Source organism: Onychomys torridus, chromosome 16, assembly GCF_903995425.1.
Source record: "Onychomys torridus chromosome 16, mOncTor1.1, whole genome shotgun sequence".
In the NCBI taxonomy this organism is placed as follows: Eukaryota; Metazoa; Chordata; class Mammalia; order Rodentia; family Cricetidae; genus Onychomys; species Onychomys torridus.
The window spans coordinates 44,607,903-44,635,116 of NC_050458.1; the positions used below are offsets into that span (position 1 = coordinate 44,607,903).

General features: G+C 53.7%; 1 protein-coding gene across 4 annotated transcripts; it reads right to left on the reverse strand.

Annotated features, from left to right (window-relative positions):
• Positions 1-1,131: 1,131 nt before the first annotated feature.
• On the reverse strand, positions 1,132-25,962 carry LOC118596937 (casein kinase I). Of its 4 annotated transcripts, none has more exons than XM_036208034.1 (11): positions 22,888-25,062; positions 22,629-22,712; positions 12,434-12,544; positions 12,088-12,236; positions 9,569-9,797; positions 8,797-8,967; positions 8,109-8,257; positions 4,109-4,301; positions 3,838-3,977; positions 1,845-1,994; positions 1,132-1,813 (listed from the first exon to the last, which is right to left on the reverse strand). In XM_036208034.1, the coding sequence occupies exons 2-11, from the start codon at positions 22,702-22,704 to the stop codon at positions 1,670-1,672; spliced, it is 1,512 nt and encodes a 503-aa protein (XP_036063927.1). In that variant the 5' UTR covers positions 22,705-22,712; positions 22,888-25,062; the 3' UTR covers positions 1,132-1,669. The 4 variants fall into 4 exon arrangements, with proteins under 4 accessions (XP_036063927.1, XP_036063924.1, XP_036063925.1 ...); XM_036208031.1 differs by lacking the exons at positions 1,132-1,813; positions 1,845-1,994; positions 22,888-25,062 and adding exons at positions 2,198-2,227; positions 3,111-3,173; positions 25,790-25,962; XM_036208032.1 differs by lacking the exons at positions 1,132-1,813; positions 1,845-1,994 and adding exons at positions 2,198-2,227; positions 3,111-3,173 and having other exon boundaries at positions 22,888-25,059.
• Positions 25,963-27,214: the final 1,252 nt, after the last annotated feature.

Here is a 27,214-nt window from a genome sequence, read left to right on the forward strand (position 1 = left end):
TGCCCTCAGTCTGAGTAAAACTTCCTGCTTGTGTGTTTGGTCTGCATAATTAACTGGATGGTGGAGGTGTCTTCCGGCCTCAACTTAATGTCACTTCCCTCCCATCAGCCCCTTCCCCTTCCCTCGAAGTCCACAGAAGAGGAAGGGACAAGGTTGGGGAGGAGCAGGGTGCTTCAGACGGGGCGGATACTGCTGTAACTTTTCTGGGGTCTAAGCTTCTGCGTTTTGGGGAGACAGGGGACTCCTCACCTGCACCTCAGGTTCATACCATGGTGTACCTGTCACCAGAACACACCTTGCTTTGACTAGGGTTGTTGTTTAATAACGTGACTTTCATATATATAAACATTGCACCTCCAGATAAATTAAGCCAAATTGGGAGGTGGAACAGTAACTCATTAAAATTGATGAGACAGCCACACAATGGATGACTTCAAGTCACGTCTGAGCTCTGTACTCTGACAACACACCCAGAAACATCCTAAGAACAAGGAAATCAACTTATTTACTTGATATATGTGTTCTTTGTTTTGTTTTGCTTTTGTTTTTCGAGACAGGGTTTCTCTGTGTTGTTTTGGTGCCTGTCCTGGATCTCACTCTGTAGACCAGGCTGGCCTCGAACTCACAGAGATCCGCCTGGCTCTGCCTCCCAAGTGCTGGGATTAAAGGCGGCTCGCCACTGCCACTTGGCCATGTATGTATTCTTAAATATATCTTCAAGGTCTCACTATGAAGCTCTGGCTAGCCTCGAATTCAGAGATCCACCTGCCTCTGCCTCCTGCGTTCTGGGATTAAATACACCACCATTGCCATGGACTCAGAGGCTGCAATAAGACCCCCAGGTGCTACTTTGAGTTCTCAAAGGCCCCCAGATGTGTAAGACAGCAGGCCCCAAAGGCCTGGCCACAGCTGCCTGAGGCTGATGGCTTCTCTCTGATGTGCTGTCCCGACAGAACCCCAGAGCACAGAGGCAGACAAAGCATGGCCTACATCACTTAGTCCTTTTCTACTTTATTACTTCAAATTAACAACCACAATAAAGCTCAAAAAAGTCCAATATTTACACAGGAAAAAAGTACAAAATTCCCCCCCAAGTTCTTCAGTAATTTTTTTTTCAGTTTTTTAAATTACAAAGTAATAAAAAGTTTTGCTCTTTAATTAAAAAAAAGAAAGGGAAAAAGAGGTAAATAAATTAGGAAATACACACACCGAGAAAACAAACAAAAATAAAATAAAAAAAAAAAAAAAAAAAAACCAGGTGTTAACCAGGAAGGGTAAATTCAACACTTAGCCCTGACCCAGGGTCCTACTCAGAAGTCAGGCCTGGGAAGAGGGGTGACCACAGGTGACTGTCAGGACCAGGGAACTAATTGGTAAGTCAGAGCCGACGCCATCTGGGAGCAGACTCCGTGAACTTGTCCTAAGATCAGGTATGGAAGATGGGGTTGCCACACGCTGGCATCTGGGAACAGGTGGTGGGGAGGACTCTATGCCCTGAGGGATGTGGAGGTCACTGTCCACCCCACCTTGACTTTAGGGGGATGAGAACAGAAACTTGGCCAGGCAGGCACAGCAGGCCACCTGCTGCTCTGGAAAATTCAGGTGTCTCTCACACACTCACACTCACGCACTCACATACACACACATACACTCACACATGCACACGACATCATGGCCACCACCTCATCGCCCCCTCAAGGTCTCTGCAGAGAGGTGATGGAGGGGGCGGGGGTGAAGGGGGACCAGGATGCTCAGGGGGACTCTGGGAAAGCCCAATACGAAGCTGTCCACTGTTGCCACCAAGGGGCTGCAGCTGTGCATGTCTCCTTGGATCCGAGGCTCACGAAATCTCCTGGGACTTGTCTGTGACTGGCCAAACCACTCCCCGATGCGAGCTCTTCCGGTACCTCCAACGGCTGCCCGGCACGTGGTGGGTGGTGGTAGGGACAGGTGGCTGGAGCATGACCCAGTGTCATTAGAGGAGTGTTGGCAGCCTTCAGGTTGGGAGCAGTGGACGAGGCAAGGGGACAAGAGTCCCCAGTGATCAGGACAGCTTGTCTTTTTACCATTGGAAAAATAAATCAAAGAAACAAAATCCATTGTCGACTTTGTGCTGGGTTGTGTTGTTTTTTTTCTCTTTTTTTCCTTTTTGATCATTTGAGTGGTTGGTTCTTTCTGTCTGTCCCTTTGTTTTATTTTGTCTTTTAAAGAAAATGCAGTGAAGATACTAGAAAGGAAACACAGACCACAGGTCAGGGGCCCGGCTGCCTCAGTCTACCCCGACACCAGATCCCTTCCTTGTCTCTCCTGGAGCCCAGAGTCCGGTTTCAGGTCCAGCACACAGTGCTCCACTGTCCCAAGAGGGAGAACCAAACAAGCTCTGTCCTGGTGGGCTGAGTGACCATCCCAGCCACCCCACAGCCTGAACAGACAGACTAGCTGTCCCGGGGAGAATTTCTGCAGAGTCACTCCGGTTTAAGGCCACCTGCTGGGAAGCCAGTCCCTTAAAGGGTGGGCTGCATGCCCATGCCGGGGCGGTGGTGGCACATGCCTTTAATCCCCGCAGAGGCAGAGGCAGGCGGATCTCTGTGAGTTCGAGGCTAACCTGAGCTGCTGCCTACTGCCACCCCCTTTCTCCAAGGAGCCCCCTCAATATGTACCAAAGGAGCCTGTGGCCCCTTCTCCCAAACCAAGCTAATGGATATTTTACTAGATACAAGCCTCAGACAGTCCAAGTCTAACTCACATTGGCCAGAGGGCCTTTTCTCGGTATAAAAGCACCAAGGCCCTTTCCACATTCTGGCCCCCTTTTGGCTTTGCACAAATTAGCTTATGTAACAGCCAGAAGACAGAATTAGGCCAAAGCCTTGGAAGCCCCACGTGTGGCCGGTACCCTGGTCTCTCCAAGGAGCCAAGGGGACAGAAGAAACAGGGCTGAAAATGGGTTCCCCGTTAGTGTTAATGTACAGATTCAGGACGGCTTGTAGGAAGCCACAGCCGGATGGCAGGAAGGGGCGGTCCACAGTGCCATGGTCCACAGTGCCACGGAATAGTGCCACGTGCCACTGGTTTCCCTCCCCCCAGGGACCCCAGTGGACACCAGCACTCACCTAAGCAAAAACTGGTCTGTGTGGCTCCCCTCACTTCCCGAGGTGGTCAAATGGCACGCTTGTCTTCACGAGGGACCAGAGGGGGGGAAGGGGGAGAATCCAGTCAATTCCTTAGGCAGCTGGTTACAGTGATTTCCCAAAGCTCTCCCCACCTAGAGCCCACCTACTACAGCAGAGTACTCAATCCGAAGGCAGGCTGGATAATCTCAGGGGTCAGGGGTCGGAGGCTGCTCCTGCCCCTGGCTTCATAGCAAAGCCACAGTGCAGGCCACACCCAAACTGGAGGCCAAGGGTGGTTCAACTCCAGGTCTGGGTCCACAGAGGCTCATCTCCCAAAGCTCTACCTCTGCCAAGCCCCTTTCCCTCCAATCTGAGTCTAAATGTGGCCATTAAAAGGGGCCACCACACAGGACCTGCCTCCCTCCGGCATCCCTGGCTGTATCAGTGCTGATGGGAATTCCTGTGGGCTTCCCTATGGCAGGGAGTGCAAGCGACATGTTCCTGAGGCCCCCATCGCCTACCCAGACTGGGTCCTGGTGGTGAGTGCTACCGCTTCCTGGGCTGGGTTATTTCTCTGAGCCTCAGTTTCTCACTTTGCTCAACGAAAGAGGGCTAATTAGCTCCGGGGTAATAAGATAAAGGGAGGAAAGGGACCATAAAGTCAGATCAACACCAGGAATAGCTAGATCCATTATGTCCCAGTGATGCTTGGCAAGAGGTAGCTCACCTGTGAGGCTGAAATCCGGGAGACCTCTTGCCGCCCAGTGAGGTCTGAGGATGAGACATTGGCAGGTGCACCTCTGTGGAGTCTCATGCTCACCTTCCTCTCCCGGTCGGCCCGTGAGATCGCTCTCGGAGAAGTATTGCCTGGAGGGAGGGAGGGAGGGAGGGAGGGAGGGAGGGAGGGAGGGAGGGAGGCAGGGAGCCACCCTCAGTGTGGGCACAAGCAATCCCCTAACTCCCCTTGGGCCAGCCCAAGGCCCCAGGCCCCTACTGACCGGCTGGTTGGATGCGAGAGGCTGGGGTGGAAGCCACAGGCTCGGCCGCGCTTCGGAGCCGGTTGGCGGTGGCCCCCGTAGGTGGGCCAGGGGGCAGGGCTCTGGTCGCGGACCCCCGCAACTGCCCCATCCTCTCTTCCCGTTCGTGTTCTCGCCGCTCCCGGTCTACGTCCTCGGGATTCCGGGCTGCACCCTGTAAGGACACGAGAGAATATTTGAGTCAGCCCTGTAAGGATGCTACATTGCAACCCAGGACAGAGGAGCAAGGGAGAGAGGAGTGAGGGAGAGAGAACCAGTTTCACCGTCTTCCCCATACTCCAAGAAGGTGGAAGCTTACCCTTGACCACAGCACCCAGGGAGCAAGCCACCCAACACCTAGAAGAGGGAACTGCTGAGGAGAAGCAGAGAGAGCTCAGCCTGACCAGGCTGATATCTACAGGACAACCAAGGGTACCTCTTGGTCCTTCCAACCTGGCCCCCTCTGTGTTCCCAATCAGGCAGGAAGGGCAGAGGCCCAACCAGCTGACAGGCCATAGCCAGAGAACAAAGAGCAGGTTCAGAGTCAACTCCAATGAGAGCAGAGCCAGGGCTGTCCCAAGGTCCCCTGGTACCCAATCACAGGCCACCTTTCCCTGGCTCCCGGACCTGGCCATTATTCCTACTATGGGGTGACAGCCAGGAGACCAAGGGGACCCCATTAATGCCGTTGCCTGAAAGCCTGAAGGGTAAAAGAAGCCAGGCCAGATGTTCCATGGAGCAGGGAGGCCCTCGGGCAAAGCTAGAGAGGATGCCTTGAGCCCCCGAGGGCCGGTCCTCTAAGCTGCCACCCCAAGTATGAGAGGAAGGGAGAAAGGACCAGAAAGGGATGCAGAGCAGGATTGGCGCCTGGCTGAGTTACCTAGCTGGTCCTGAGGCCGTCCACAGGGCAGGGCAGGGGGCTGGCAGAAGGGGGGCCGCATCTGTGGAGGAGAGAGCTCTAGGCTGAGATAGGAGCCTGTTCATGGGCCATGGGGGTCTGGGCTCTGCAAACTCGTGACTTTACTGGTACTAAGAAGCCCTGATGCTCCGGGAAATGGGGAGGGAGCTGTCTTCAGGGACCCCTGGAGGGAGTGGCTTGATTCAGAGGATCCCTGAGTCCCACTGGGGGAGCCAAGCCGGGCAGGCACATCGCTAGCCCTCTTCACTCCTTGTCTGGGGCCCCCTCTGAAGTAGAAGTACTGACATCTTTGGTCCTTACTTGGCTTGGTTGGAGGCCTTGTGACCTGGCTGAAGTTGTTCAGCCAGGAAAGCTAGGACTGAACATAGTCCTGCCACTGAGTCCCATTCTGTCCTTCAAAAGGACACTGTTCAGAGACTTGCCTCGGACATTGCAGGTCCTCCACTCAGAACCCAGGGCTTAGGACTGCCAGAGTGCCACCCACTTACTGGCTGCCTGGCTCGGCAGGAACACAGCCCAACCGGAGAGAAACAAGGGCTGTTGTACTCAACTGTGGCAGCAATTCCAGTCTCTTGTTAAAAGAGAGAAACTGAGGCTTGGTGAGGCTAAGAGCTTCACCCAGGGGTGCAGAGCCCTGCTATCAATAGCCAAGAGGATGGCCGGGGTCTCAGCAGCTCCATTAGGCTCAGGCCAGACCTGGCCCCTCACCCTGTTTCCATCTACTCAATGCGATGGACGCATCAAGAAATGCACACCAGCGAGTTTTCATGGCCTTTATTTGCCCACACACAGGGAAACACAAAGTCAGCGTCAAAGTCACACGAGTGTCTGGCTCTACCGTGTGGACCTCTCTCTGTCCTTGGCTCTGTGTCGTCTCCTCCTGGCTAGAACAGTGGCTGGGTTCTCAGAGAGACATCCCAGGATTCCAGCATCTGGGGACTCCGGTCCCCTGGGATGGAACATGGAAGGTCATTCCAAGGTCAAGTGGATCTTCCCAGTCTGATGCTCCTGGAGCCTTGTCTCAAGAGTACTGGTGGTAACTTGCTTATTGCAGGGCAGATGGGAAGGCCTGGTCTTGGGGTGATGGCTGTGAAAGTTTCTTATGTGTCCTGTAGATGGCTCTTGGTGATGGAGCTGGCCACGTGGTGACAAGGTCACACACGGTGGAGGCAGGGGCTGTCCAGCTCTGAACTCTAGAGTCTACCTCCAAGAAGGCTCCAGGGAGGGAGGGGGTCAGGCAGTGGGGCAGGGAGGGTGCATCTGGCCAAGTATGAAATGTTGTCAGCTGGCCAATCACACAAGGGGCACTGTGAAGGAAGCATCCACAGCAGCTGTCCATAGAGCCTCCCGGAAGAACAAACCTTCACGCTTGCCATGCTGGATGTGGCGGCCACCCTTGTGGCCTTCTGAGTGCAGTCTGGTGAATGACTGAGGAGCCAGTGTCCATCTCCAGTGGGTTAGTGACTGAAAAGGTCAGCACTACATGGCCAGAGGCTACTATAGTGGGCTGCACTGATCTAGAGAACACAAAATCCATTCTTCAAGTTTTACTGAGAAGGTTGAGCCCATCCCCAAACTGGATTCAGCTAATTCTCTGTAGCACACGTCTGGTGCCCAATGCTTTGAACACCCTGTGACAAGAAGAGCCAGCCCCATGACTAGGCCCTTGACCAACATGCTCTGAGGTGGAAGGAGCCCACTGCCCACTTTTTTTGCTCCAGCTTCAGAGATAAAAGACAGACGTTTGTCCCCAAGGTCCCTGGCCTGTGAAGCTTCCTCAGAGAACAGACCCAGGCCACTCACTGGGGCCCAGAGAGAAGAGGAGCCCCAAAAATTAATGTGTCCGTCTTGGTGTCCAGAAGACAAGGCCTATCTATGTTCATTCTTAACACTGAATGGCCAAGGGCCACTCTGTGAAGAGAGAGGCACACGAGGACGGAGGGAAGGGAAGTGTTTAATGAGCTCAGAATCAATACACAGGCCAACGATGAGGTCTAGATGGAGCAGAGTCCTGTGATGCGCCACCAGGCCCTCCCAGACAGCGTCACTATCCCTTCTTCAGGCTTCTTCTAGTCCTCAGGCAGCTGCTTCATTCTTGAGAATCCCATGCAGGGCCTTCGCCGTCACACCCTCTCCACTGAACAGGGTGTCACCCCTGCCACCCCACAGGATGCTTCCTCAAGCTTGGCTGAGAAGGGTTGAGATACCCCTGGTGGTGTCAGAACTGGGGCCCTGGAGTCCAGACCACAGGCCAGTATCTTTGGGGGGGCAGTTGCTCCACCTCCTCCACCGGCCTATCTGGGGGTCCTTGGGTGCCCAGGGGCGCCGGGCACCTGGAAAGCACAGAGAGAGCAAAGCTGAGGCTCGGCCCTCATGCTCCCTGGCTACAGCTGCAAATTTTGGAAAAGTCAGGCCTTGGAAGGTCCTTACCAGTAAGTGGGTGAGCACGTAGGCCCAGCGCAAGGCCAAGGGGGGGGGCGGGGTGACGCAAGAGCTTCGCTGTTTCGGGGCTGAGCCTGGCTGGAGGAAGCCCCCTTTTCCAGAACAGATGTGAAACAAGACATACAATTTCACGGATTCCGGTGCTTGAGGCATGACTGGTGAACGCTTCTCCCTAACCCACCCCCAGGACCCTTAAGAGAGGGAGACAGAACTGCCTAGTAAGACCCAGGGTCCTAGAACCAGGAACAAAGAAGCCACTCTGGCAGGGTCCAGGCTGGCTGTGGAGGCCTCAGAGAGGGCCACCACCTGGGACAGGCACAAGAGGAACAGGAAAGCGCAGACAGCTATCAGGGAGGCAGCGGGTCCAGCCAGCGCCATCCACGAACCACAGCTACCCACAAGAGACCGGAGGAGGCCGGGCCAGGCCCTTTGCCACCTGGTAGGTGGGGGTGCCTTCCCTGGGCCCTGTCCCCCAGGAGGGCCCGCAAGGTCACTCACGCTGTCCAGCTCATAGCTCCCATTTAGTGGGAGCCCTGCCCCCCACCAGGTCACTCTGGCCTTCCGAGTCAGGGCCTGCCCTGTCCAGCCCCCCAAGCCCGCCTCGGCCTGCCGGCGACTCACGAATTTGAGCATGTTCCAGTCGAAGACGTAGTCGTAGGAGAACCCCTGCCGGTGGAAGAGATTGCGGAAGAGCTGGCGCAGGTAAGAGTAATCAGGCTTGTCGTCGAACCGCAGGGAGCGGCAGAAGTTGAGGTATGTTGAGAACTCGGCTGGTGGGTCACAAGGACAGAAGAGGCCACCGTGAGGCTCCCTCTCCCGAGAGAGCCTCGGCAGCCACCACCGTCCCCGGCACCAGTCTGAGATGGGCAGCGTGGAAGCCACACGGCCCACTTTCAAGGAGGGGTGCTGCGGAGCTGGGCTCACACACAGCCTGCCACCCGTCTGACCAAGCACCCGGAGGTCACAGCCACCAACCAGGTCAACAGCTGCCCTAAACTCAAAGACTGTTCAAGAGTCCCACCATGTCCTAAGCCAAAAAAGAAGACAGCTTCTACTTCTTCAGACCAGCCGGGCTGAGAGTGAGCCTTCAGGATAAGGCAAAAGATGGGGCTGGGGACACCTGGTATGGGACAGCCGGGTGCGGGGGTTCAGGTATCCCAGCTACCTCCTGGGCAGAGAGATCCTAGTCCTAGTGACTGTCATAAGCATTCTGGTGTCAAAGTCAGGGGTAACCCCATGGGTAGTGTCCCCTCACCCCCGACCCTGGTCTTGTCCTTAGAAGGAAATGCCATGCCCGCTGGCTACTCACAGGGGTAACCTTTGCAGAGGACCTCAATGGGCGTTGACATCTTCTTCTCACTGATGCGCTCATACTTCTGGCGCTTGGTGGCTGCTTTGAGACCCTGCCAGGGCAGGGAGCCCAGGTTGAAGTACATGAGCACATAGCCCAAGCTCTCCAGGTCATCTCGACGGCTTTGCTCTGCACAGGTCGGGAGGTCAGGGGTCACATGTCAGGTCAGAGTCCAGTCAGGCTGCACTCGCTCGCTGTGCAGCCCGCCCTCCCCCGCCCCAGTGCCTGTTGGCTCACCAACGCTATAACTGGTGCCCCGTTCTCCTCCTCTTCCAGACGGCCTGGGGCAGAGCTTTCTCATGTCTGTTCCAGCCAGTTTTTCCAGCCCAGGTGCTATTTCACTCAACAACTGTGTGTGGGCACCCACCACCCCCTCACCCGGCCCGTCTTGTGCTTAAAGCTCACACTACAGCTTGAGACAGGACTGGGGTCAAATCCAGCTCCGGAATTCATTAAGCTACATGCCCTTAAACGGCATGTTAACACCTCTGGGCTTGCATGTCTCAGAGGTATGAATGAGGAAACCCTGCCACCACACAAGTGGACTGCCAAGGTAGACAAAATACACACAGCTCTGCTTATGAAGGGGTCCGTGTGGAACAAGTCCAGACCTGGGCCAGATAGGGTGGGGGATCTCGGTGAGGCTCACCAGAAAAACCTCTGGGGTTGCTGACCCAGGCTCATCCTGGCCAGCTGCCACAGCATGCCTGCTCAGGCCCAGCCCACTCACCGATGCCCAGGTGGGTGTTGATGGAGGCATAGCGGGCAGTACCAGTCAGGTTCTTGTTTTCCCGGTAGGGGATATGCTGGTGGGTGCGGGCATCGCGGTACTTCTTGGCCAGGCCGAAGTCAATGATGTAGACCAGGTTGCCTTTCTTCCCCAGGCCCATGAGAAAGTTATCAGGCTTCACATCCCGGTGGATGAAGTTCTTGGAGTGGATGTACTCGATGCGGCTGATCTGGGAGAGATGAGGGGACAGCAGGTCACTCCACAGAGAGGGCAAATGTACACGAGGCCCCTTGCTCTGGCCAGGGGGAAGAAAATCTAGCCTCAGTATAAAGCATGGTTTCAGGGGGTGGCTAGGCTTTCCCGAACAAGGAGGATGGACGTTGAAGGAGCTCACAAAACATGGTGAGAGACGGAAAGAGAAGAGGAAGGCCAAGATCTAAGGGAAGGCAGGCAGAAAGGTGGTCGCGTCTTATGGAACCCTGCCTGGCTCAACCCTCAGAGGGCCCGAAGCCAGAGACAGTCAACCAGACGTGGGGCGTGGTCAGAGAAATGGAGCACAAGACAGGACTCATCACTATCACTCAGCTTCCAAACACCACCAACAGTCCGACAGACACACAGCCCACTTCCCTTTATGAGATTTTTATTAGTGAGTGATCAGCACAAGTTCAAGTGAGAAGTCCAGAGCGAAACCCTTTCTGAGACAAAGAATTTGTGTGTTTGTTTTTCCAAGACAGGGTTTCTCTATATAGTCCTGGCTGTCCTGGAACTCCCTATGTAGACCAGGCTGGCCCCAAACTCAGAGATCCGCCTGCCTCTGCCTCCTGAGTGTTGGGATTAAAGGCATGTGCCACCACCGCCCAGTGGCACAGAGGATTTTTAAGAGCTCAAATTAACATGCATGCACGTGACATGGATTCTGGCAAGTTGGCCTCATGTCTCGGCATGGCTGAGTATCTTGAGGATGTTTCTGGGTTTCACTCTGTGAGAATTTGTCCATTCTTCTCTGTGTGCATGCATGTGTACTAAAAATGCACAGTGGCTATAGACCAAGACCTAAAGCCTGCAGCAAGACCTGCACCTCCCATGGAAGGTGCAAATTTCTAAGATTTCTTACTTATTTCTGTTTAATGTCTGCCTGTGGGTATGGGTGCCATGACATGGATGTGAAGTAAAAGAACACCGAGGGAGTCAGTTCTCTCTATCATGTCCCAGGGAATCAAACTCAGGCCTTCAGGCTTGGCAGCAAGAATCTTTACCTCTGAGCCATCTTGTCGGCCCTGAAAGCTAATAAGTTAATATAGTTATTTATATATGTGTGTACAGGCTTACACGTAAGTGTGGGTTTTAGTGATTTTTGTTTGTTTTTTGAGACAGAGTTTCTCTGTGTAACAGCTCTGACTGTCCTGGAACTTGCTCTGTAGACCAGGCTGGCCTTGAACTCACAGAGATCTGCCTGGCCTCTACCTCCCCCAGTGCTGGGTAGAACCTCAGATGATGATCCTGGGTTCTGTAAGAAAGCAGGCTGAGAACAAATCAGTAAGCAGCACCCCTCCATGGTCTCTGCATCAGCTCCTGCTCCAGGCTCCTGCCTGGTTTGAGCTCCTGTCCTGACTTCCTGCAGTGGACTGACCCAGGATATGTAAGCCAAATAAGCCTTTCCTCCCAGCTTTTTATTTTTATCATAACAGCAATAGTAACCCTAACTAAGGTAGGGATGGACCTACCAAAGAGGGGGAGTGGCCTGTTTTACCTTTAGACAAGGCTTTCCTCTGTGGACCCGACACCTGCTCAGGCCCCCTGTCTCCCCCCGCCCCATTGCACAGCACCCCACTTAATCCTCATGACAACCTGGCAAAGGGAATACAAGGTGGTTGAAGCCCCAGGAATTAGTCATGGCCCTCAGGTCAGGCACTGGAACAGGGCCTAACAGTTGTGCAGGCAGCAGCCTGAGGCTTAGCAGGAGGTCACTTGGCAGGTAGGTTGGTTTAAATGAGAAATGTCTTCCCGCCACCATACCTGCCTTCCCCACCACCGGACTCCCTCTCTGGCACCTTCTGCCCAAATCAGTTCTTTCCTCCATAAGTCGCTCTTGGTCACATGTTTTTGTTTGTTTTGCTTTGTTTGTTTTTCCGAGTCAGGGTTTCTCTGGGTTGCCCTGACTGTCCTGGAACTTGTTCTGTAGACCAGGCTGGCCTTGAACTCAGAGATCACCTGCCTCTATCTCCTGAGTGCTGGGACTAAAGGTGTGCACCATTGCTGCCCCCTGGATTGGCCACATGCCTTATCATAATAACAGAGAAGTAGTTAATACATCAGGTTTGAAGCTAAGCCTGGAATCTACATGTCAATGAGGCACTCTCAAGGTTCCACAATGGGTAGTCAGTGTCCCTTGGTCCCTAGAACAGGTCCAGCCTCAGGAGGTGGGATGCAGGGCTGGTCTGTAGGACCCACTGACACAATGGCTGAGAGTAGGAGGGTCACCTGAGAGACACCTGCGTGGAGGGGTGGGGACTCACCATCTGGTCGGCCAGCAGCAGCACCGTCTTGAGGCTGAACTTTCGGGAACAGAAGTTGAAGAGGTCCTCGAGGCTGGGCCCCAGCAGCTCCATGACCATCACATTGTAGTCTCCCTCAGCCCCGCACCACTTGATGGACGGGATCCCCACTGGGCCCAAGGAAAAGAGGCTTGGTCAGGGTCACTCCCCACCCATGTCCTCTGCAGTCTTTACCCTGCCCTGTACCAGGACTGCAGGCCTCCCCACTCCATCTTCTGCACCATCCCTCTGCTCCCTCCCTAGCCCAGCCTCCCTTTCCCCCTCTCCTTTCCCCCCCCCCCAAGCCCCAGCCCCACCCCTGCCTCACCTCCTCCCTGCATCATCTTGTAGAACTTGCTCTCGATGTGGAGCTGTGGGTGTTTCGTTTTCACACATTCCAGCTTGATGGCTACTTCCTCACCAGAGGCGATGTTGGCACCTGCCAGTTGTCAGAGGAGGCAAAGGACCAGGGTGAATCTCAAGTGACCAGGTGGTCCTTACCCATTCAGCATTTGCGGCTGCTGTGACTCAGGCCTGGGGCTGTCTGGGCATCAGCAGCACTCGGTGAGGCTGGAAAGAAGCCAGGTCACAGAGGAACCAGGGAATGTGTGGGAGGGGGACCCCTGAGCAGCATATGGGAAGTATGTGCACGGGAAGGAGCTGGCACACCCTAGGCTGCTCAGAGGGCACGGGTCAGGTACATCTAGACAGACTGACATCGTGAGGGGTCAGGAGATGGATGATGACACACACAAAGGCTTGAAAATCACCAGGGAACAGACCTTGATTCTAGAGATAGGCAGGTCAGTGCATGTGTTTGGTCTGAAGGGTCACAGAGAGCCCAGTGGAGACTGTTGGGGCCAGGGATGCCCCACAACAACTCTGAGTAGAAGATAGTTTAATAAAGAATGGCAGCCTGGAGGTGGTGGCGCACGGCTGTAATCCCAGCACTTGGGAGGCAGAGGCAGGAAGATCTCTGTGAGTTCAAGGCCAGACTGGTCTACAGAGTGAGTTCCAGAATAGCCTCCAAAGCTACACAGAGAAACCCTGTCTCAAAAAAACCAATAAATGAATGAATGAATGAATGAATGAATGAATAAAATAAAGAATGGCCTAAACAACCAACCCCTCACTCTCTACCAAAGGTGGGCCCCACACTGGACCCCAGAACCTTCTCCCATCAGATTCTCACCCCCATTACATAGATAAGAAGAAAACGGGCTCAGCCAAGGCCATGGCTGAATGGAGAACCGGAGAGTGAACCAGTCCTCCTGGCTTCCGAGTCTAGGCACGAGGGTCCTGTCTGTATCACTGCCTCTCCCCACCCTCTTCTGGCTTCTCCAAGCTGGCAGCAAGATGTTCCATCTAGGGGATTATACACCCCAAGGCCTAGCTCTCAGCCAGAAGCTGTGACTCTCAAGAAATCACAAGATAACCTGGACATGGTGGCTCACACCTGTAATCCTGAGTTCAAAGTCAGCTTGGTTTACACATGGGTTTCAGGCCAGCCTGGGCTACATAACAATTTCTAGCCTGGGCTACAGAGTGAGACCATGTTTGGAAGGGAGGGAAGGAGAGGATGGATCAAAAGTGGATCCTCGTAAAAGCTGAGAGAACTATAGTTACTAGGGCCCCGTGTGGAGGAGAGGATGGGGTGAGGAAGGGGAGGGGTTCAAGGCAAACTGGAGGCCGGCCGGGTGCAGATCTGCAGCTGCGGCAGGCTGGGAGAGGCAGCAGCTGCTCTTGGGAATGATGCAAATGTGGGATTTAGCCAGGGACAACAGTGCAGTGAGGGTCACCCACCTGCACACTTGCTGGTTTGATCTCACTATGTAACCCAGTCTAGTCCTGAACTTGTGATCCTTCTACCTCAGATGGAGATAACTGACTTCCACACATATGCCACGGTATGCGTGTGCCCACACACAGGCACACAAAAAAAATCAAAATGCAAAGCAGAACAATAACAACAACAACAAAAGCCAAACACTTATACTAAAATTTTCTCATAAAGAGAGAAGGGGCTGGGCGGGGGTGGCACACGCCTATAATCCCAGCACTCAAGAGGCAGAACTGTGAGTTCGAGGCCAGCATGGTCTACAGAGCGAGATCCAAGACAAACATCAAAACTACACAGAGAAACCCTGTCTCGAGAGGGAGAGGGAGAGAGAAAGTGTGTGTGTGAGAGTTGGGGGGAGGTGTTGATCAAAGAGATGGCAAGATAGCTCAAGAGGTAAAGGTGATTGGTGCCAAGCCTGATAGGATCTGAGTTCGATCCCCAGAACCTACATAGAAGGAAAGAACTACTTCAAAAAGCTGTCCTCTGACCCTCATGCACACAAGCTTACACATACACAAATAAAGATAAGGAGGGAAAAACGTCAAAGATTCCCCCTCCTTCCAAAACATTCAGCATCCCTTCACACTGGCCAAAGCACCAGGAAAAAGGCTGCAATAAAAACACACACTTCTTATCACAGGCAAACAGCTGATGCGCAGGAAAAGGGCCAAGGGGAAACGGGATGAGGGAGAGTGCAGCTTCTGGACAGCCATGACAGCCACAGTCCCATGATGCTTACACTTCTCACAGGTCACTGGGCTCTCCTCCCTACAAGAGCTGGAAGGTGCCCTTCCATAGCCTAACTGTGACCAGCACCTCTACTTTAGGAGGTTGGCTGACAGTCCTTCAATATTTTTCTTAAAGATTTTCAAAAAACAAAAAAATGGCGGGGCGGTGGTGGCGCACTCCTGTAATCCCAGCACTCAGGAGGCAGAGGCAGGTGGATCTCTGTGAGTTCGAGGCCAGCCTGGTCTACAAAGCGAGTTCCAGGACAGCCTCAAAAGATACAGAGAAACCCTGTCTTGAAAAACCAAACAAAAAGAAAAAACAAAAAAATGTTTTAAATTATACGTATCTGTGTTTGGAGGGGAGTAGCATATGGACTTAAGTACAGCGGCCCATAGAGGGCAGAGCATCACATTAGATTTCCCTAAAGTTGGAATCCATGCAGTTATGAGCCACCTACCGTGGGTGCTAGGAACCGAGAGCCAAACTCATGTATTCTGCAAGAACAGTATAAATTTGTACTTTTTCTTTTATTTCCGTCTTTATTTATTTATTCATTTGTTTTTCTTTTTTTCCCCAGACAAGGTTTTACTGTGTAGCCCTGGCTGTCCTGGAACTCGCTCTGTAGACCAGACTGGCTTCCAAAACAGAGATCCACCTGCCTCTGCCTCTTGAGTGCTGGGATTAGAGGCGTACCTGTAGTTACTTTTTCTTTTTTAAAGGCAGGGCCTTACTATGTAGCTTGGCTGGTCTGGAACTCAGAGATTCACCTACCTCTGCCTCCCCAGTGCCCATCCCATGAGTACACAACTACAGAGCCATCTCTCCAGTCCCGTTAGCCAGCATCCTTGTATGGTGTACAAAGAGCCTGGCCAAGGCTGTCCACTGTCGAGTGTTTGCAATACCCAAAAGCTTGGAAACCACCCACGTGTCCGTCTCTGAGGACTGGCTAAAAAAAGAATAGCTGATCCGTAACAGAACACAATGGTGAGAGGAAGAAGCTCACTCCGTGGAACAGAGCAAGGTCTCCAAGACACGGGAAGCGAAAAAGCAAAGCACAGACCGCGTACTCTGCGCTCTTTCAGATAGGGAAGCGTCTGGGCTGGGTTGCAGTCACATGAAGAAACAAGAATGGCTGATGGGGTGGAGGACACTTCATGGACACCTTATTATGTCACTTCTTACTTGTGTACTTCTGCTGAAATGTAATATGTAAACTGTGAGACACAGTCATAGGCATTGTGAAACTATTTAGATGTCCGCAGGGTTGTATAACCACTGCACAGTCAATCTGAGAAAATGTCCAACATAGCCTCAAATGCCCATGCCTCTTAGTAATTGTGACCCCAACTTCCTTCCCAGAGCCCCCTAGCGACCACTTAACTACTTTTTGCTTACAGATTTGCCTATTCTGGGCATTTCAATGAAATGAAAGTACCCATTATGTGGTCTTCTGTTTCCTTTCCCTTAACACATTATTCCAATCTTTGCATACGTACTTTGATTTCTGAGCTACATAAAAGAAAAACAGATTAGATGACTAAATCCAGGGAGCAGCTGGAGACTGGTCTACAAACTACTTTAAAATATTTGAAGTTGTTATTATTATAATTATATCATTACTATTATTATTATTGTGTGTGTGTGTGTGTGTGTGTGTGTGTGTTGCATGCACTTATGTTTACATCTATGTGGAAGGCAAAGGTTGGTTTTGGAAGTTTTCCTCAATCACTCTCCACTTTATTTATTTATTTATTTATTTATTTATTTATTTATTTATTTATTTTGGTTTTTCCAGACAGGGTTTCTCTGTGTAGCTTTGTGCCTTTCCTGGAACTCACTCTGTAGTCCAGACTGGCCTCGAAGTTTTCCTCAATCACTCTCCACTTTATTTATTTATTTATTTATTTATTTATTTATTTATTTATTTATTTATTTTGGTTTTTCCAGACAGGGTTTCTCTGTGTAGCTTTGTGCCTTTCCTGGAACTCACTCTGTAGTCCAGACTGGCCTCGAACTCACAGAGATCCTCCTGGCTCTGCCTCCCGAGTGCTGGGATTAAAAGCATGCGTCACCACTGCCCGGCTCCACTTTATTTTTTTAGACAGAGGGGCTGGAGAGGTGGCTCAGCAGTTAAGAGCACTGGCTGCTCTTCCAGAGGACCAGGATTTGGTTCCCAGCACCCATATGGCAGCTCACAATCATTGGTAACTCCAGTTCCAGGGGATCTGATGCCCCCTCTGGCCTCTACAAGCATTACAACAGCATGCACAGACACACAAAATAAAAATAAGTAACTTTTGAGAAGGGTCTCTCACTGAACTTAGAGCTTGTCAATCAGTTAGAATGGCTGGCTGATCAGCAAGTCCCAGAGACCCCCCTCTCTATGCCTCTGCATCCCCAGTGCTCGGATTAAAGTGCCACCACCACCTGACTTTTTTCTTTTTCTTTTTTTGAAACTGTGTGTGAATAGGGGACACTGTCCCTCAGGTTCTCGTGCTTGTGAGGACCTCAAACGCTTCATTTTCTCCCCAGCTCCCCATAAAGTACTTTCACACATCATCAGTCATCATTCCAGAGCCCGAGTTTTTCATGTGACCATAAGGTTACGGCACAAAAAGGGACCTGGGGTGACCTGGAATCCTGCGGTGTACCTTGTCTTGCCATGGGCATCAAAAGCAGTAGAATGGAGTGGCTGTGAGTGAGTGTGAGGGGACACACTCACAATCCCAGCACTTGGGAGCTGAGACTGGAGGATGGGGAGTTGGAAGCCAGTCTTCATACCAAGAGCCTGCCTGACCTTAGGTCCTGATCCTGTCATCAGCTGACCAGGGGACCTCATTACCACCGTTGTCCTCATCATTAGTGTATGTGCATGCCCTATTAACACTTCCATGTGAAAGCCAGAGGTTACTGTTGAGGGTTTTCCTCAATCAATCACTCTCCACCTCATTTTCTACGACAGAGGGCCTGGAGAGATGGCTCAGATCTCCTATTCTGAGCCCAGGTGCCCCTCCTGCAGACTGCTAGCCAAACTTAGCTTGCTGGGCTGTCTAGGACACAGAGGAGCTCAGCAGAGCCCCAGGGCACAGTAATCACTCCACAGTGGCTGATGAGGAGCAAAGCAGCCCAGCCAGAGACTGGATGCAGTGGGGTGGCAGAGGGCAACACCAGCCCCACAGGAATGAAGGAAGTGGGAGAACAGTATTCTGGGGGAAGGAGCATTTCCCTAGAGAAAAGGCTGTTGAGCTCCTGGCATAGGGACAGGGCTTTGCCAGACACACCAGGGTCACTGAATAGGCAAAGGCTCGGCAGGAAGGGTCAGCTGAGGGATTTGGTGCGGTGGGACCAGGGACAGCTGAAGAGAGTGAGTGGCAGAGGTAGATACAGGTGAGAGCTCCGACCTGAGGGATCCTGGCCACCCAGGGGAGGGCCCCAACGGTAAAGACATGCAGTGACAGAGTTCCCAATCTCAACACAGCTGACATGGGGTTAGACGACTCTTTCTGCACTGTCCGGCGTTGGGCAATATCCTTGACTTCCACCCACTAGATGCCACCTTTGCCATACACACACACACACACACACACACACCTGCCTTGCCGCTCCGTGTCGTAATAACCACAAATGTCTTCAGAATTTGCCAAATGCCCTCCAAGAGACAAAAGTCACCTCTCACTAAGAATCACCAGTGTATAAACAAGGGATGGAGGGGAGGTGGGAAGGTGAGGAGGGAAGGGAGGTCTGGGAGGTCTGGGAGGTCACAGCAGGGTGGCCATGCCCTGGCAGAGGGCAGAGATGATCCCTACAAGCACTGGTGACTCAGCAGATCCATGGGGAGCAGAGGTAGGGGCTCTTCATCCCTTTGAACTCTGTGGCGGCCCTGGAGCGCTATGGTGTCTCTAGGGAAAACTCAACAAAGGTTGAATGATCATCTGCCACACAACTTCCCAGGCCACGACCTAAGCTGCTAGGCAAAGCCTTCTGACCTCCCCCTCCCAACACACACACACACACACACACACACACACACACACACACACACACACACCATGGTTCCCTCCCCCACAGCCAGGCCTTTGACAGTCTGATTCCCATCAGGAGGCAGCCAGGCTTTTCTCTGACTTCCCTTAATCCTACCAACCACTGAGCTATGGTTCAGAGAGGCTAAGTGACTGGCCTAGGCCAGACAGAACTGGCTGGAGCAGAGCCAGGATTTCAAATTTCTCCCAGACCTCTGCTTCTTCGGCCACTCCAGTTCCCAAGCACACCGGCTTATCGGCTCAATTGCAGTGGCTGGGATAGCATCGAGCCAGCCGGGCTGTCCTGAAGCTCTGCTCACCTTCTGTGGGAGTGCTGTAAGAAGAGGTCAGAGCAACCACAGAGGCAAGATGGCTGCTACGGGTGCCTCGCTGAGGGGCTACATATGGGAAGGCTTAGAAGCCAGAAGAAATGACCTGCTTCCTGGCCCACAGTTACACACAGCACCAAAATGGAGGAACTGATTGGTCCCCCAAACAATCTTGGACATGGAGAAGGTGTGAGCCTGGTTGGCTCCAGATGGACTAGAAACCTAGAAAGAAACCACAGGGAGTGGTGAGCAGCCCTTTAGCTCACTACGGCCACCTACACAGACAGAGACTGGAGGAGGGGTGGGCAGAGCCCGTCCACCCTAGAACCCACAGCCGCAGCAACTTGAACTCCCATGTCAAAAGGTTAGATGCTGGACATGGTGGTACACATGTCTAATCCCCCTACAGGGGGGCAGAGGCAGTCGGATCTCTGAATTCAAGGCCAGCCAGCCAGGACCACACAGTGAGACCCTGTCTCAAACAAAAAGACCATCCCTATAACCACCTGCTCCATACCCCTTGCAGAGTTGAGGCACCTGTTCACAGGTCTAGAGAGTCCCCCAGAATGCACAGCTAACCTCAGACCCTAAAGGGAGGGTGTTAATATTCTGACTTGCCCCTTAGGGCTGCCCTGCGTCCTGACATAAAAGCCTGATTTAAGGAAAAAACCCCTCCTTCCTCTCTCTTCCTCTCCATTCCCATGAGGTGTGCACCCTCGACCCCCCTTCTTCCTCTCGGTCCTTCCTCTTTCCCTGTCTTTCTCTTCATCTCTCTATTATAATAAACTCATTTCCATGCAGATGCACCACCTGGGTTGTGAATGACATGCCGCTGCCCGCCGCCGCCACATCTGCCCAGCGTGTTTTCTCTCACATGTGGGACACCCTGGCCAGCTGGGGTCCCCTGCACTCAATATCACAACACAGGGGACTATGGACGGACACGAAGGAGGGTCAGGAGCCTCACAACCACTCCACAATGCTCTTGTCCCAAGACTTCCTCGAGGTCAGTCCTGGAAAGCTAGATGTGGAAGCCTAGCCTGGCCCCACCTGCACAGGCCATCTGGAGTCAGGCCCTGGCCCAACACCACACTGAGAATGTGGCCAGCATGCTGAACAAAGGGTGCCAGCAAAGCCAGTCAAAGAGGTCCTCCAGCCACCACTGTCCCCACACAGGCAAGACAGGAGTCCAGGATGGTGCTGACGTGAGGCGCTCACCACAAACACCCCAACATAGGTGCACACAGTCAACGCTGGACAGAGGGAGAACTCCCCTCCCCCTAGGCCCCCAGAGGACTGAGATCCTTAGAAGGCATCGGCTCCCAACAGAGCTGAAGTTGGGCGCAACATAAAGGTACCAGCACAGGCAAGGGGTTCAATCTCACAACTCCATCTCAGATGGGGAAGTCAGGGCTGGCAGGGAACCAGAGTTTACAGCAGGCAAAAGGAAAGCGGGGTCAATGTATTCCAGAGCAGACACAGACAGGGGTAAATCTGTTCCTGGCAGTTAGTGTAACGGAGGTGACACCACACATAATAAACAGGAAGCTCTGCACCCAGGGAGGTAGACCACAGGAAGCAGGGGCACTGGCCTTTCTGAGTGACCTTGGGCTGCACCTCTCCATCCACAAGCTTCCATGTCTCTTCTGCAGAAGAGGGGTCAGGAGAGTGTATCGTCTCACAGCGGGTCCCTGACTGTGCATCAAGAGCTGCACACACGCAAGCGCACGCACACATGCTCGCGCACACATACACAAGCGCACGCACGCACGCACGCACGCACGCACACACGCACCCACACCAGGCTCAGAGAAAGGGACAGTTCTGGTCACACAGTAAATAAGGATCACTAAAAACAGGAACCAGGCCCGCCCAGTTCCCAGTCCCTATCTCCTGGCCTCCCACAGCAAGGCTTTTACAGGCTACACCCCCATTCCCTTGCTCTCTGCTTCTCTCAAGCCTTCACTGGATATCCACTGTGGATAGGCCACATACTGGGCACCGGGGTGGGGGTGTGGGAGCAGATGAAAGCTCACAACAGCTTCTCCTAAGAAAAATGAGAGGACCCAGAAACATCTTATTCTTTGAGCAGAGATATCTCACTACCTTGCTATGGCTTGGCCATTATCTCCTGGGTTCAAGCAATCTTCCTGCCTCGGCCTCCAGAGTAGCGAGGTCTACAGGCACACACCACCACACCTCCATAGAGAAACACCAATCTGTTTACAGGACATAGTGAGATTTAGCTTAGTGGTAGAGTGCTCACCTAGCAAGCACCAGGCCCTGGGTTCGATCCTCAGCTCCACAAAAAAAAAAAAAAAGAAGAAGAAGAAGTAAACAGGACATAGTGAGCTACCTGATGCTAGGTATGAAACTGTACTTCATGGTTGGTTTACTGGTGTTCTCCAGCAGCACCTGATCATCTGGGGACAGAGACAGGGGACATTGAGGTCCTGGGGCAGCTGCACAAGGTCTAGGATCCAGGTAGGTCTCTCTCCCATTCTCCTATCCTTGCACTCAGTGGAGCTGTGGGGTCAAGTCCACCTCAGCTAGTTTTCTGGAGCAATCCCCAGCAGTCACCTTAGCCATGCTGCATCTTCTGCCCCCAGAGGTTCTGCAGCTAACTTGAGGGTGACAGTGTTCAGAAAGGGGCAGCAGGTAGGAGCCGGGAAGGCCTGTGCAGCCCCCGCCCATCGGTTCTGAGGCTTATCGAATGGAAGAATACATACTCAAGGGTCAGGGACTCTGAGCACTAGGGAAGAGGAACCCTAGAATGAACTAATTAATGACTACAGTATTTTGCCTTGTCCATTCTCAAGGCCCAGGACAGAAGTGATTTTCATTCTCTAAGGAGGGAAACAAGAGGCAGGTGGGTCCTAATCCTGAGGGCATAGGGGCATCGCTAAGGGTGACCTAATGAGGCTTGCCAATCACTCTAGCAACTCCAAGACTCCCAACTCCACCTACTCAGTTACCAAGCAAACTCCCCTCCAGGCCAACAAGACTCAAAATGGCACAGGGTTTGGAAAGCCAACACAACAGAAGAAGGATGGAGGGTTCATTTTTCCCCTCACTAGAGGCCGAGATGTCCTTAAAAAGACAACAGAGCAAACTCAGATTTCCAAAAAGGAAACACATCCAGAAGACAGAGAGCACCCAGAGGGATGAGACCTTCCTTGTATCATCCCAAAGTAGCCCCAGGCTGCATTCCAGAAAGCCACATCTAAGCAGGAGGGGCCTGTACTTCCTGGGGAGCCTCCCCAGGGGTCCACGATACCAGTATCATCTTGCCAAGACCCAAGGGGTGGGGATGTCTACCCAGCCAGGGCTTTCCCACGCTCCAGTGGAGACCCAGGTCAGCTGCAGCTGGAAATCTGCTAATTATCTCCTCCGCTGTTGCTGCCTACTGGGCCCTGCCTGCCCAGCTGTGAGAGGCATCCCCAGACCACCTGAGCCTCCTTCTGGATCTAGGCTTGCAAGCCATGCCATATGACCAGAGCAGAGTTCTGCCCCCAGATCATAAAATCCCAGGTTCTCCCCTCCTCCTCACCACCCCCCATCCCCAGAGCTGTCCCTGGGGCCACAGCCCGAGGCGCGGCTACTTACCCAAGTAGATGTCTCCGAAGGACCCACTGCCGATCTTCCGGCCCAGGCGGTACTTATTTCCCACACGCAGCTCCATGCTTCACCCTAGTTGTGGAAGCAGAAACAGGTCAGAGATGGGACCTCGAGCACCCGAGGGCCTGGCCCCTTCCTTCCCCCGCCACAGGCTGGTATTCCCCCTCTCACTGTCTGGGAAGTGATCTATCTGGCTTCACTTTGCTCAAGGGCAGCCAGGTGTCAGGTAGCCCTCATGCCCACACACCTGGGCACGGCTGAGGTAGTTTTAGAACAAGCTTCACTCAGTCCAGAAAAGGTGGAATCAGAGCCAAGGCCCAGGAAGAGAAAGCCAAGCGGACCATCCAATGAGAGCCTCCACAGGGCTAGGCTGGTGACCATGGGCTAAAGCCCTAAAGGAACATCAAGGACAAAGAGAGAACAGGGAAGAGCCAGGAGACCCAAGTCCTGCTTCCGGGGCTCAGCAGCGACTCTCCACCAACCCTAACAGGCTAAATGCCAAAAGTCTCCAACGTGCTTTATTTGCATGCACTCCAGAGGCACCTGAAGTACCCCCAGGGAGGTCCTAAACCCCAGAAATCTGACAGACGTAGGAGGAGCAGGGTCCATGGAGCAGCAGATCATCCTGAAAACTACCGTAGCCACCACCAAGTTCCAACCTCCAGGGGTGGGAAGAAGAAAAAGGGACTATGAGACTCCTGTGGGCACAGGGTACCCACCTCTACCATGCCCCTGGGATGCTAGGCTCACACAGGGTTAGGCTGGCCTGTTCCAGTAGGCCCCACATGAGAAGGTCCTTCATAATGCCTCCAATGCCTCCCAGGCTCTGTCTGCCCAGGATGTAGATAGAGAACCATTTCTAGGCCTCTCTGCAAATGTCTCTTTGGGTGGATTCTCAGGCAAGCTTCCTTGAAGTCACTGGTCGCCACAAGGCTGAGTAGCATCCCTTCTTCCTGAGATAGCTGGATACCCCAAGCCCTGGATAACAAGGATCGGGTCACCATGGCAGGATCCCTCTGTACTAGCCTGGCAGAGGTCTGGTTACAGTTCCAGGCCAGCAAAAAAGAAGACTCCAAGCCTGGAGGGCAGTTTGGGCTGCCGGAAGATAGGGAAGGGTAAACTACGGAATGGGAAAAAAACTGATCTCAGACCTCTGCTTGTTTACAGATGAGCTAATGTGAGCAAACAGGAGGGGACTCCTTCTGCAGATGGGACCCAAGCCTGGGGTGACCTTGCTGCCACCCAGCAGCAAATCAAAAGCAGCATTTCGCCTAGGATCAAACAGGGGTCACGTTAGCCCACCTGGTGGCCTCCTACCCAGAACTTATTTCACTCTAGGCTTGGGAAGGAAAACCGGAAGGGGAAATGGTAGCTGTGCCGGCTTGCTGGGGGGGGGGGGGGGCGGGGGCTGCCCCTTCCCTGTGCCAAGCCTACCCCTAGCCGCCAGGCCTGGAAGGAAGCTGGGAGAGATTCACTAGCTTGAATTCCTTGAGCAGCCTAAGAGCCAAGAGGTCCAAGCCAGGAGAGACACCTCAGCCGAGTACTAGCTCCCAGGGAACCACCACAGACACAAGGAAGTGGCTGCCACTGGGTGCCAGCCAGACTCTGGAATCTTCATCTAGGGCCTCTGCCCACATGGCTGGCCTGGACTCAGCTGAGCTGCCCTGGTTGCCAACGGCAGTAATGCACATCTGCGGAAAACCCACCAGCCTGGCACCACAGGTCCACACGTGGTCCAGCTTCCTGAGTGCACCCCCCACCCCACCAGGGAAGACGGGGGCAGAGGCTCACACTCGTGATCCCTATGGGAAATGAGGGGGGGCTGGGTGTGTACTCACAAACAGCCCCCACCTCCCCGCAGGGTTTCCACCAACGCCAACTCAGAGACCACACATGGCAGCTGGGGAAGCCACAGGTTAGGAAAGGAACATAAATATACTGCATCCTATATTATATAAATACCCACGCCAGGTTATATAAATACCAGTGCCCTCTGTCTGGGTGTCTTACATAAATACACTGCACATGACCCCCCCAAGCCCCTCTTCTCTGCTCACGGCTGTCTGCACAGAAAGGGAGAAAGAAGGCTACAAACCATCCACCATGCAGGACCTCACCAACGCCAGGGTCTCCCCACCCTGGAGACCCAGAGCCCTAGAAGAGTCTAGCCTGTTCCAGCCCTCCTCCACTTAAAAGCCCCCCACCCGAAAAAAAAAACCGGCTTCTTGGGGGGCTTCTTTAGGGAAGCAGAGTAGCTTTCCAAATCATCACTCTGTCTCCCCTACGGGAGGGGGGGGGCACAGTAAACAAAGTTTAAAAAAAAAAGGTGGTCATGAGGAGTCAAGACTTCTCAGCTGGTTAGAAAAAAATTACTAAGTACAACCAGCCGGGCACATAGGTAGTCCCCCCAACATACACACACACACACACACACACACACACACACACCACCCACCTTCCCCCAGGGCCAAGACCCTGGTTCATGAAACAGTAAAATAAAAACTGAAGGAATACCCTCAACCTAGGAAAGGCAGGCTTCCCAAACACAAGTAGTCATCGGAACTGTACCCCCTTCTCTCTCACTCCAAAGCCTCTTCCCAGGGGGAGGTGATGCCAAGGAAATATGTGGGAAAACTCTAGGCAAAGTAGGGGGAGGGGGCTGGCCTAAGTCGCAGCCCTGGCTCAGGCGCCCAGGCACCCAGCTTCAGAGGCTTGCAGCACAAGGCTGTCGCTCACACCGCAATGAGAATCCAGGCGATAAATAATCCCCTCCCTTCTTCTCGCCACAAAGGAAAACAAAGCCGGTGGCCTGGGTGACCACGCACCCCATCACTTAGGACCCCCGCGCGCCCCCACCCTACACGCAAACGGCCTCGCTGACCCGGAGCCTAGGGCGCAGAGGAGGGGCCGTGGCCGGCCCGGAACCCACGCGCCCCGGGGACCCCGGCCAGGCCCCTGCCGCAGGTCCCCCACCGCCCCAGCCTGGGGCCTGCAAAGCGCCCGTCCCCTCCGCGTCCCCGGCCGCGCCTTTGTCCTCACGGGCGGCGCCCCCAGCCCAGCGCGGACGCGCGTGTCCGCCCCGCGCTCGCGCAAGAAGAAAACACAAAGAGGCGGAGGGAGCCCCGCTTCCCCGGGCCCCCGATGCTCACCGCGCCGGGGCGGCCCGCCGGGGCGGATGCCAGAGGATTCGCGGGGCCGCGGGCGCGCCAGCCTCTCCCCGGCCCGCTGCGCTGTGCTCGGCCCGGCCGGGCTCAGGCTCCGCGCTTCACCGCCGCCGCCGCCGCCGCCTCCCGCCGCCCGCCCCCGCCGCCGGCTTGCGCGCTCCCGGTCCGCGCGCGCGTCCCCGCGGCTCCCATTGAGCCCCGGGCCCGCCCGCTGATGTCATCCCCCGCCCGCCGCCGCCGCCCCGGAGGATTTAAAGGGCCCGCAGTCCCCGGGAGCGCCGAGCTGACGCTGCCAGCCCCTAGATGAGGGGGACACACAAAACTCGGATTTTCTATACTCTGGCCTTCTTGCCCTATCTCCCGCCAAAGCTACGGGCTCCTAGGAGGACTGGCCAATACGCCTGGTGCTGCAAAAAGAGATTTGGGGCTCGATCGCCGGATGGTTGTGAAGAGAACACAGGCCAGGCGCTTTAGGCATAGGGGTGGAGGGGCGTGGACAAGGGAGGTAGCCAAAAAAAACAAAAAAAAACAAAAAAAACTTGGACAGACCCTTTTCTTGGCTCTATTCTCCCTGCCGCTCAGCTCCAATGTGGCAGGCCCTCAGATCCCAAATTATCTCACCCATTGAGTCCCCTGCCCCCACCAAGAACTCACACGTGAGTGAGTCAGGGGACCCAGAGGTGCTCATTCAGCCATGTCATCCCCCAGACAAGGCCTGGGTTTCCTTAACAGCAAAGGAGGAAGAAGGACTATCCCCTCCTTCAGGTCACGAGAGTTAATGAAGGCTTCCCACCAGCTTCCAGCACAGCCATGAAAGGTCCCAGCACAAGGCTATTAAAATGATGATATTTACACTAGGTCATGCAAAGCTCCAAATTATGACACACCTACATTCTCTCACACACAACTGTGACTGTGAGACACAGTACCTCTGATCACCTCATCCCATCCTGGAAGCATGTCCCTGAAAGAGTCGCTTCATAATAACTGCATCTTTTCCCCAAGGCTGAGGGACTTAATCAGATGCTCCCCAAATTGTTGGGAGCCCTACAGACCATGTCCTTCCACAGGACGCAAAACTGTGGCCCAAAGAGGGCAAGGGGTAGTATGCCCAGGCCCACACAGCCCAGCAAGATAGCCATGTTCTTCTTCTGGTGGTCCTGGGGATGCTGACCAGACAGCAGAAGAGTGAGGAGGAGCTGCTTTCAGAAGGCATCTGTGATGGTAAACTGGGCACTGGCTCTCTGTACCACCTTTGCCCAGGCAGAGACCACCAGCCAGATGGTGGGTTGAGCTTGAGCCTACATGGTGCTTCTTGGCTTGGTTTTTGTCAATTGATTCCCAATTGGCAGATTTTTGTATTACAGGCCCACATTCCTGACTTCTCTTGAAGCCTTGGCCACTCTGGGC

Coding starts and splice junctions, on each gene's coding strand:
- LOC118596937 (XM_036208034.1), bottom strand. CDS start 22,704: ATGGAGCTGCGTGTGGGAAATAAGTACCGCCTGGGCCGGAAGATCGGC. Junction 9,798..12,087: donor TGCTGCTGGCCGACCAGATG/GTGAGTCCCCAC, acceptor CATCTCTCCCAG/ATCAGCCGCATCGAGTACAT. Junction 1,814..1,844: donor GACAAGTCCCAGGAGATTTC/GTGAGCCTCGGA, acceptor AGACATGCACAG/CTGCAGCCCCTTGGTGGCAA.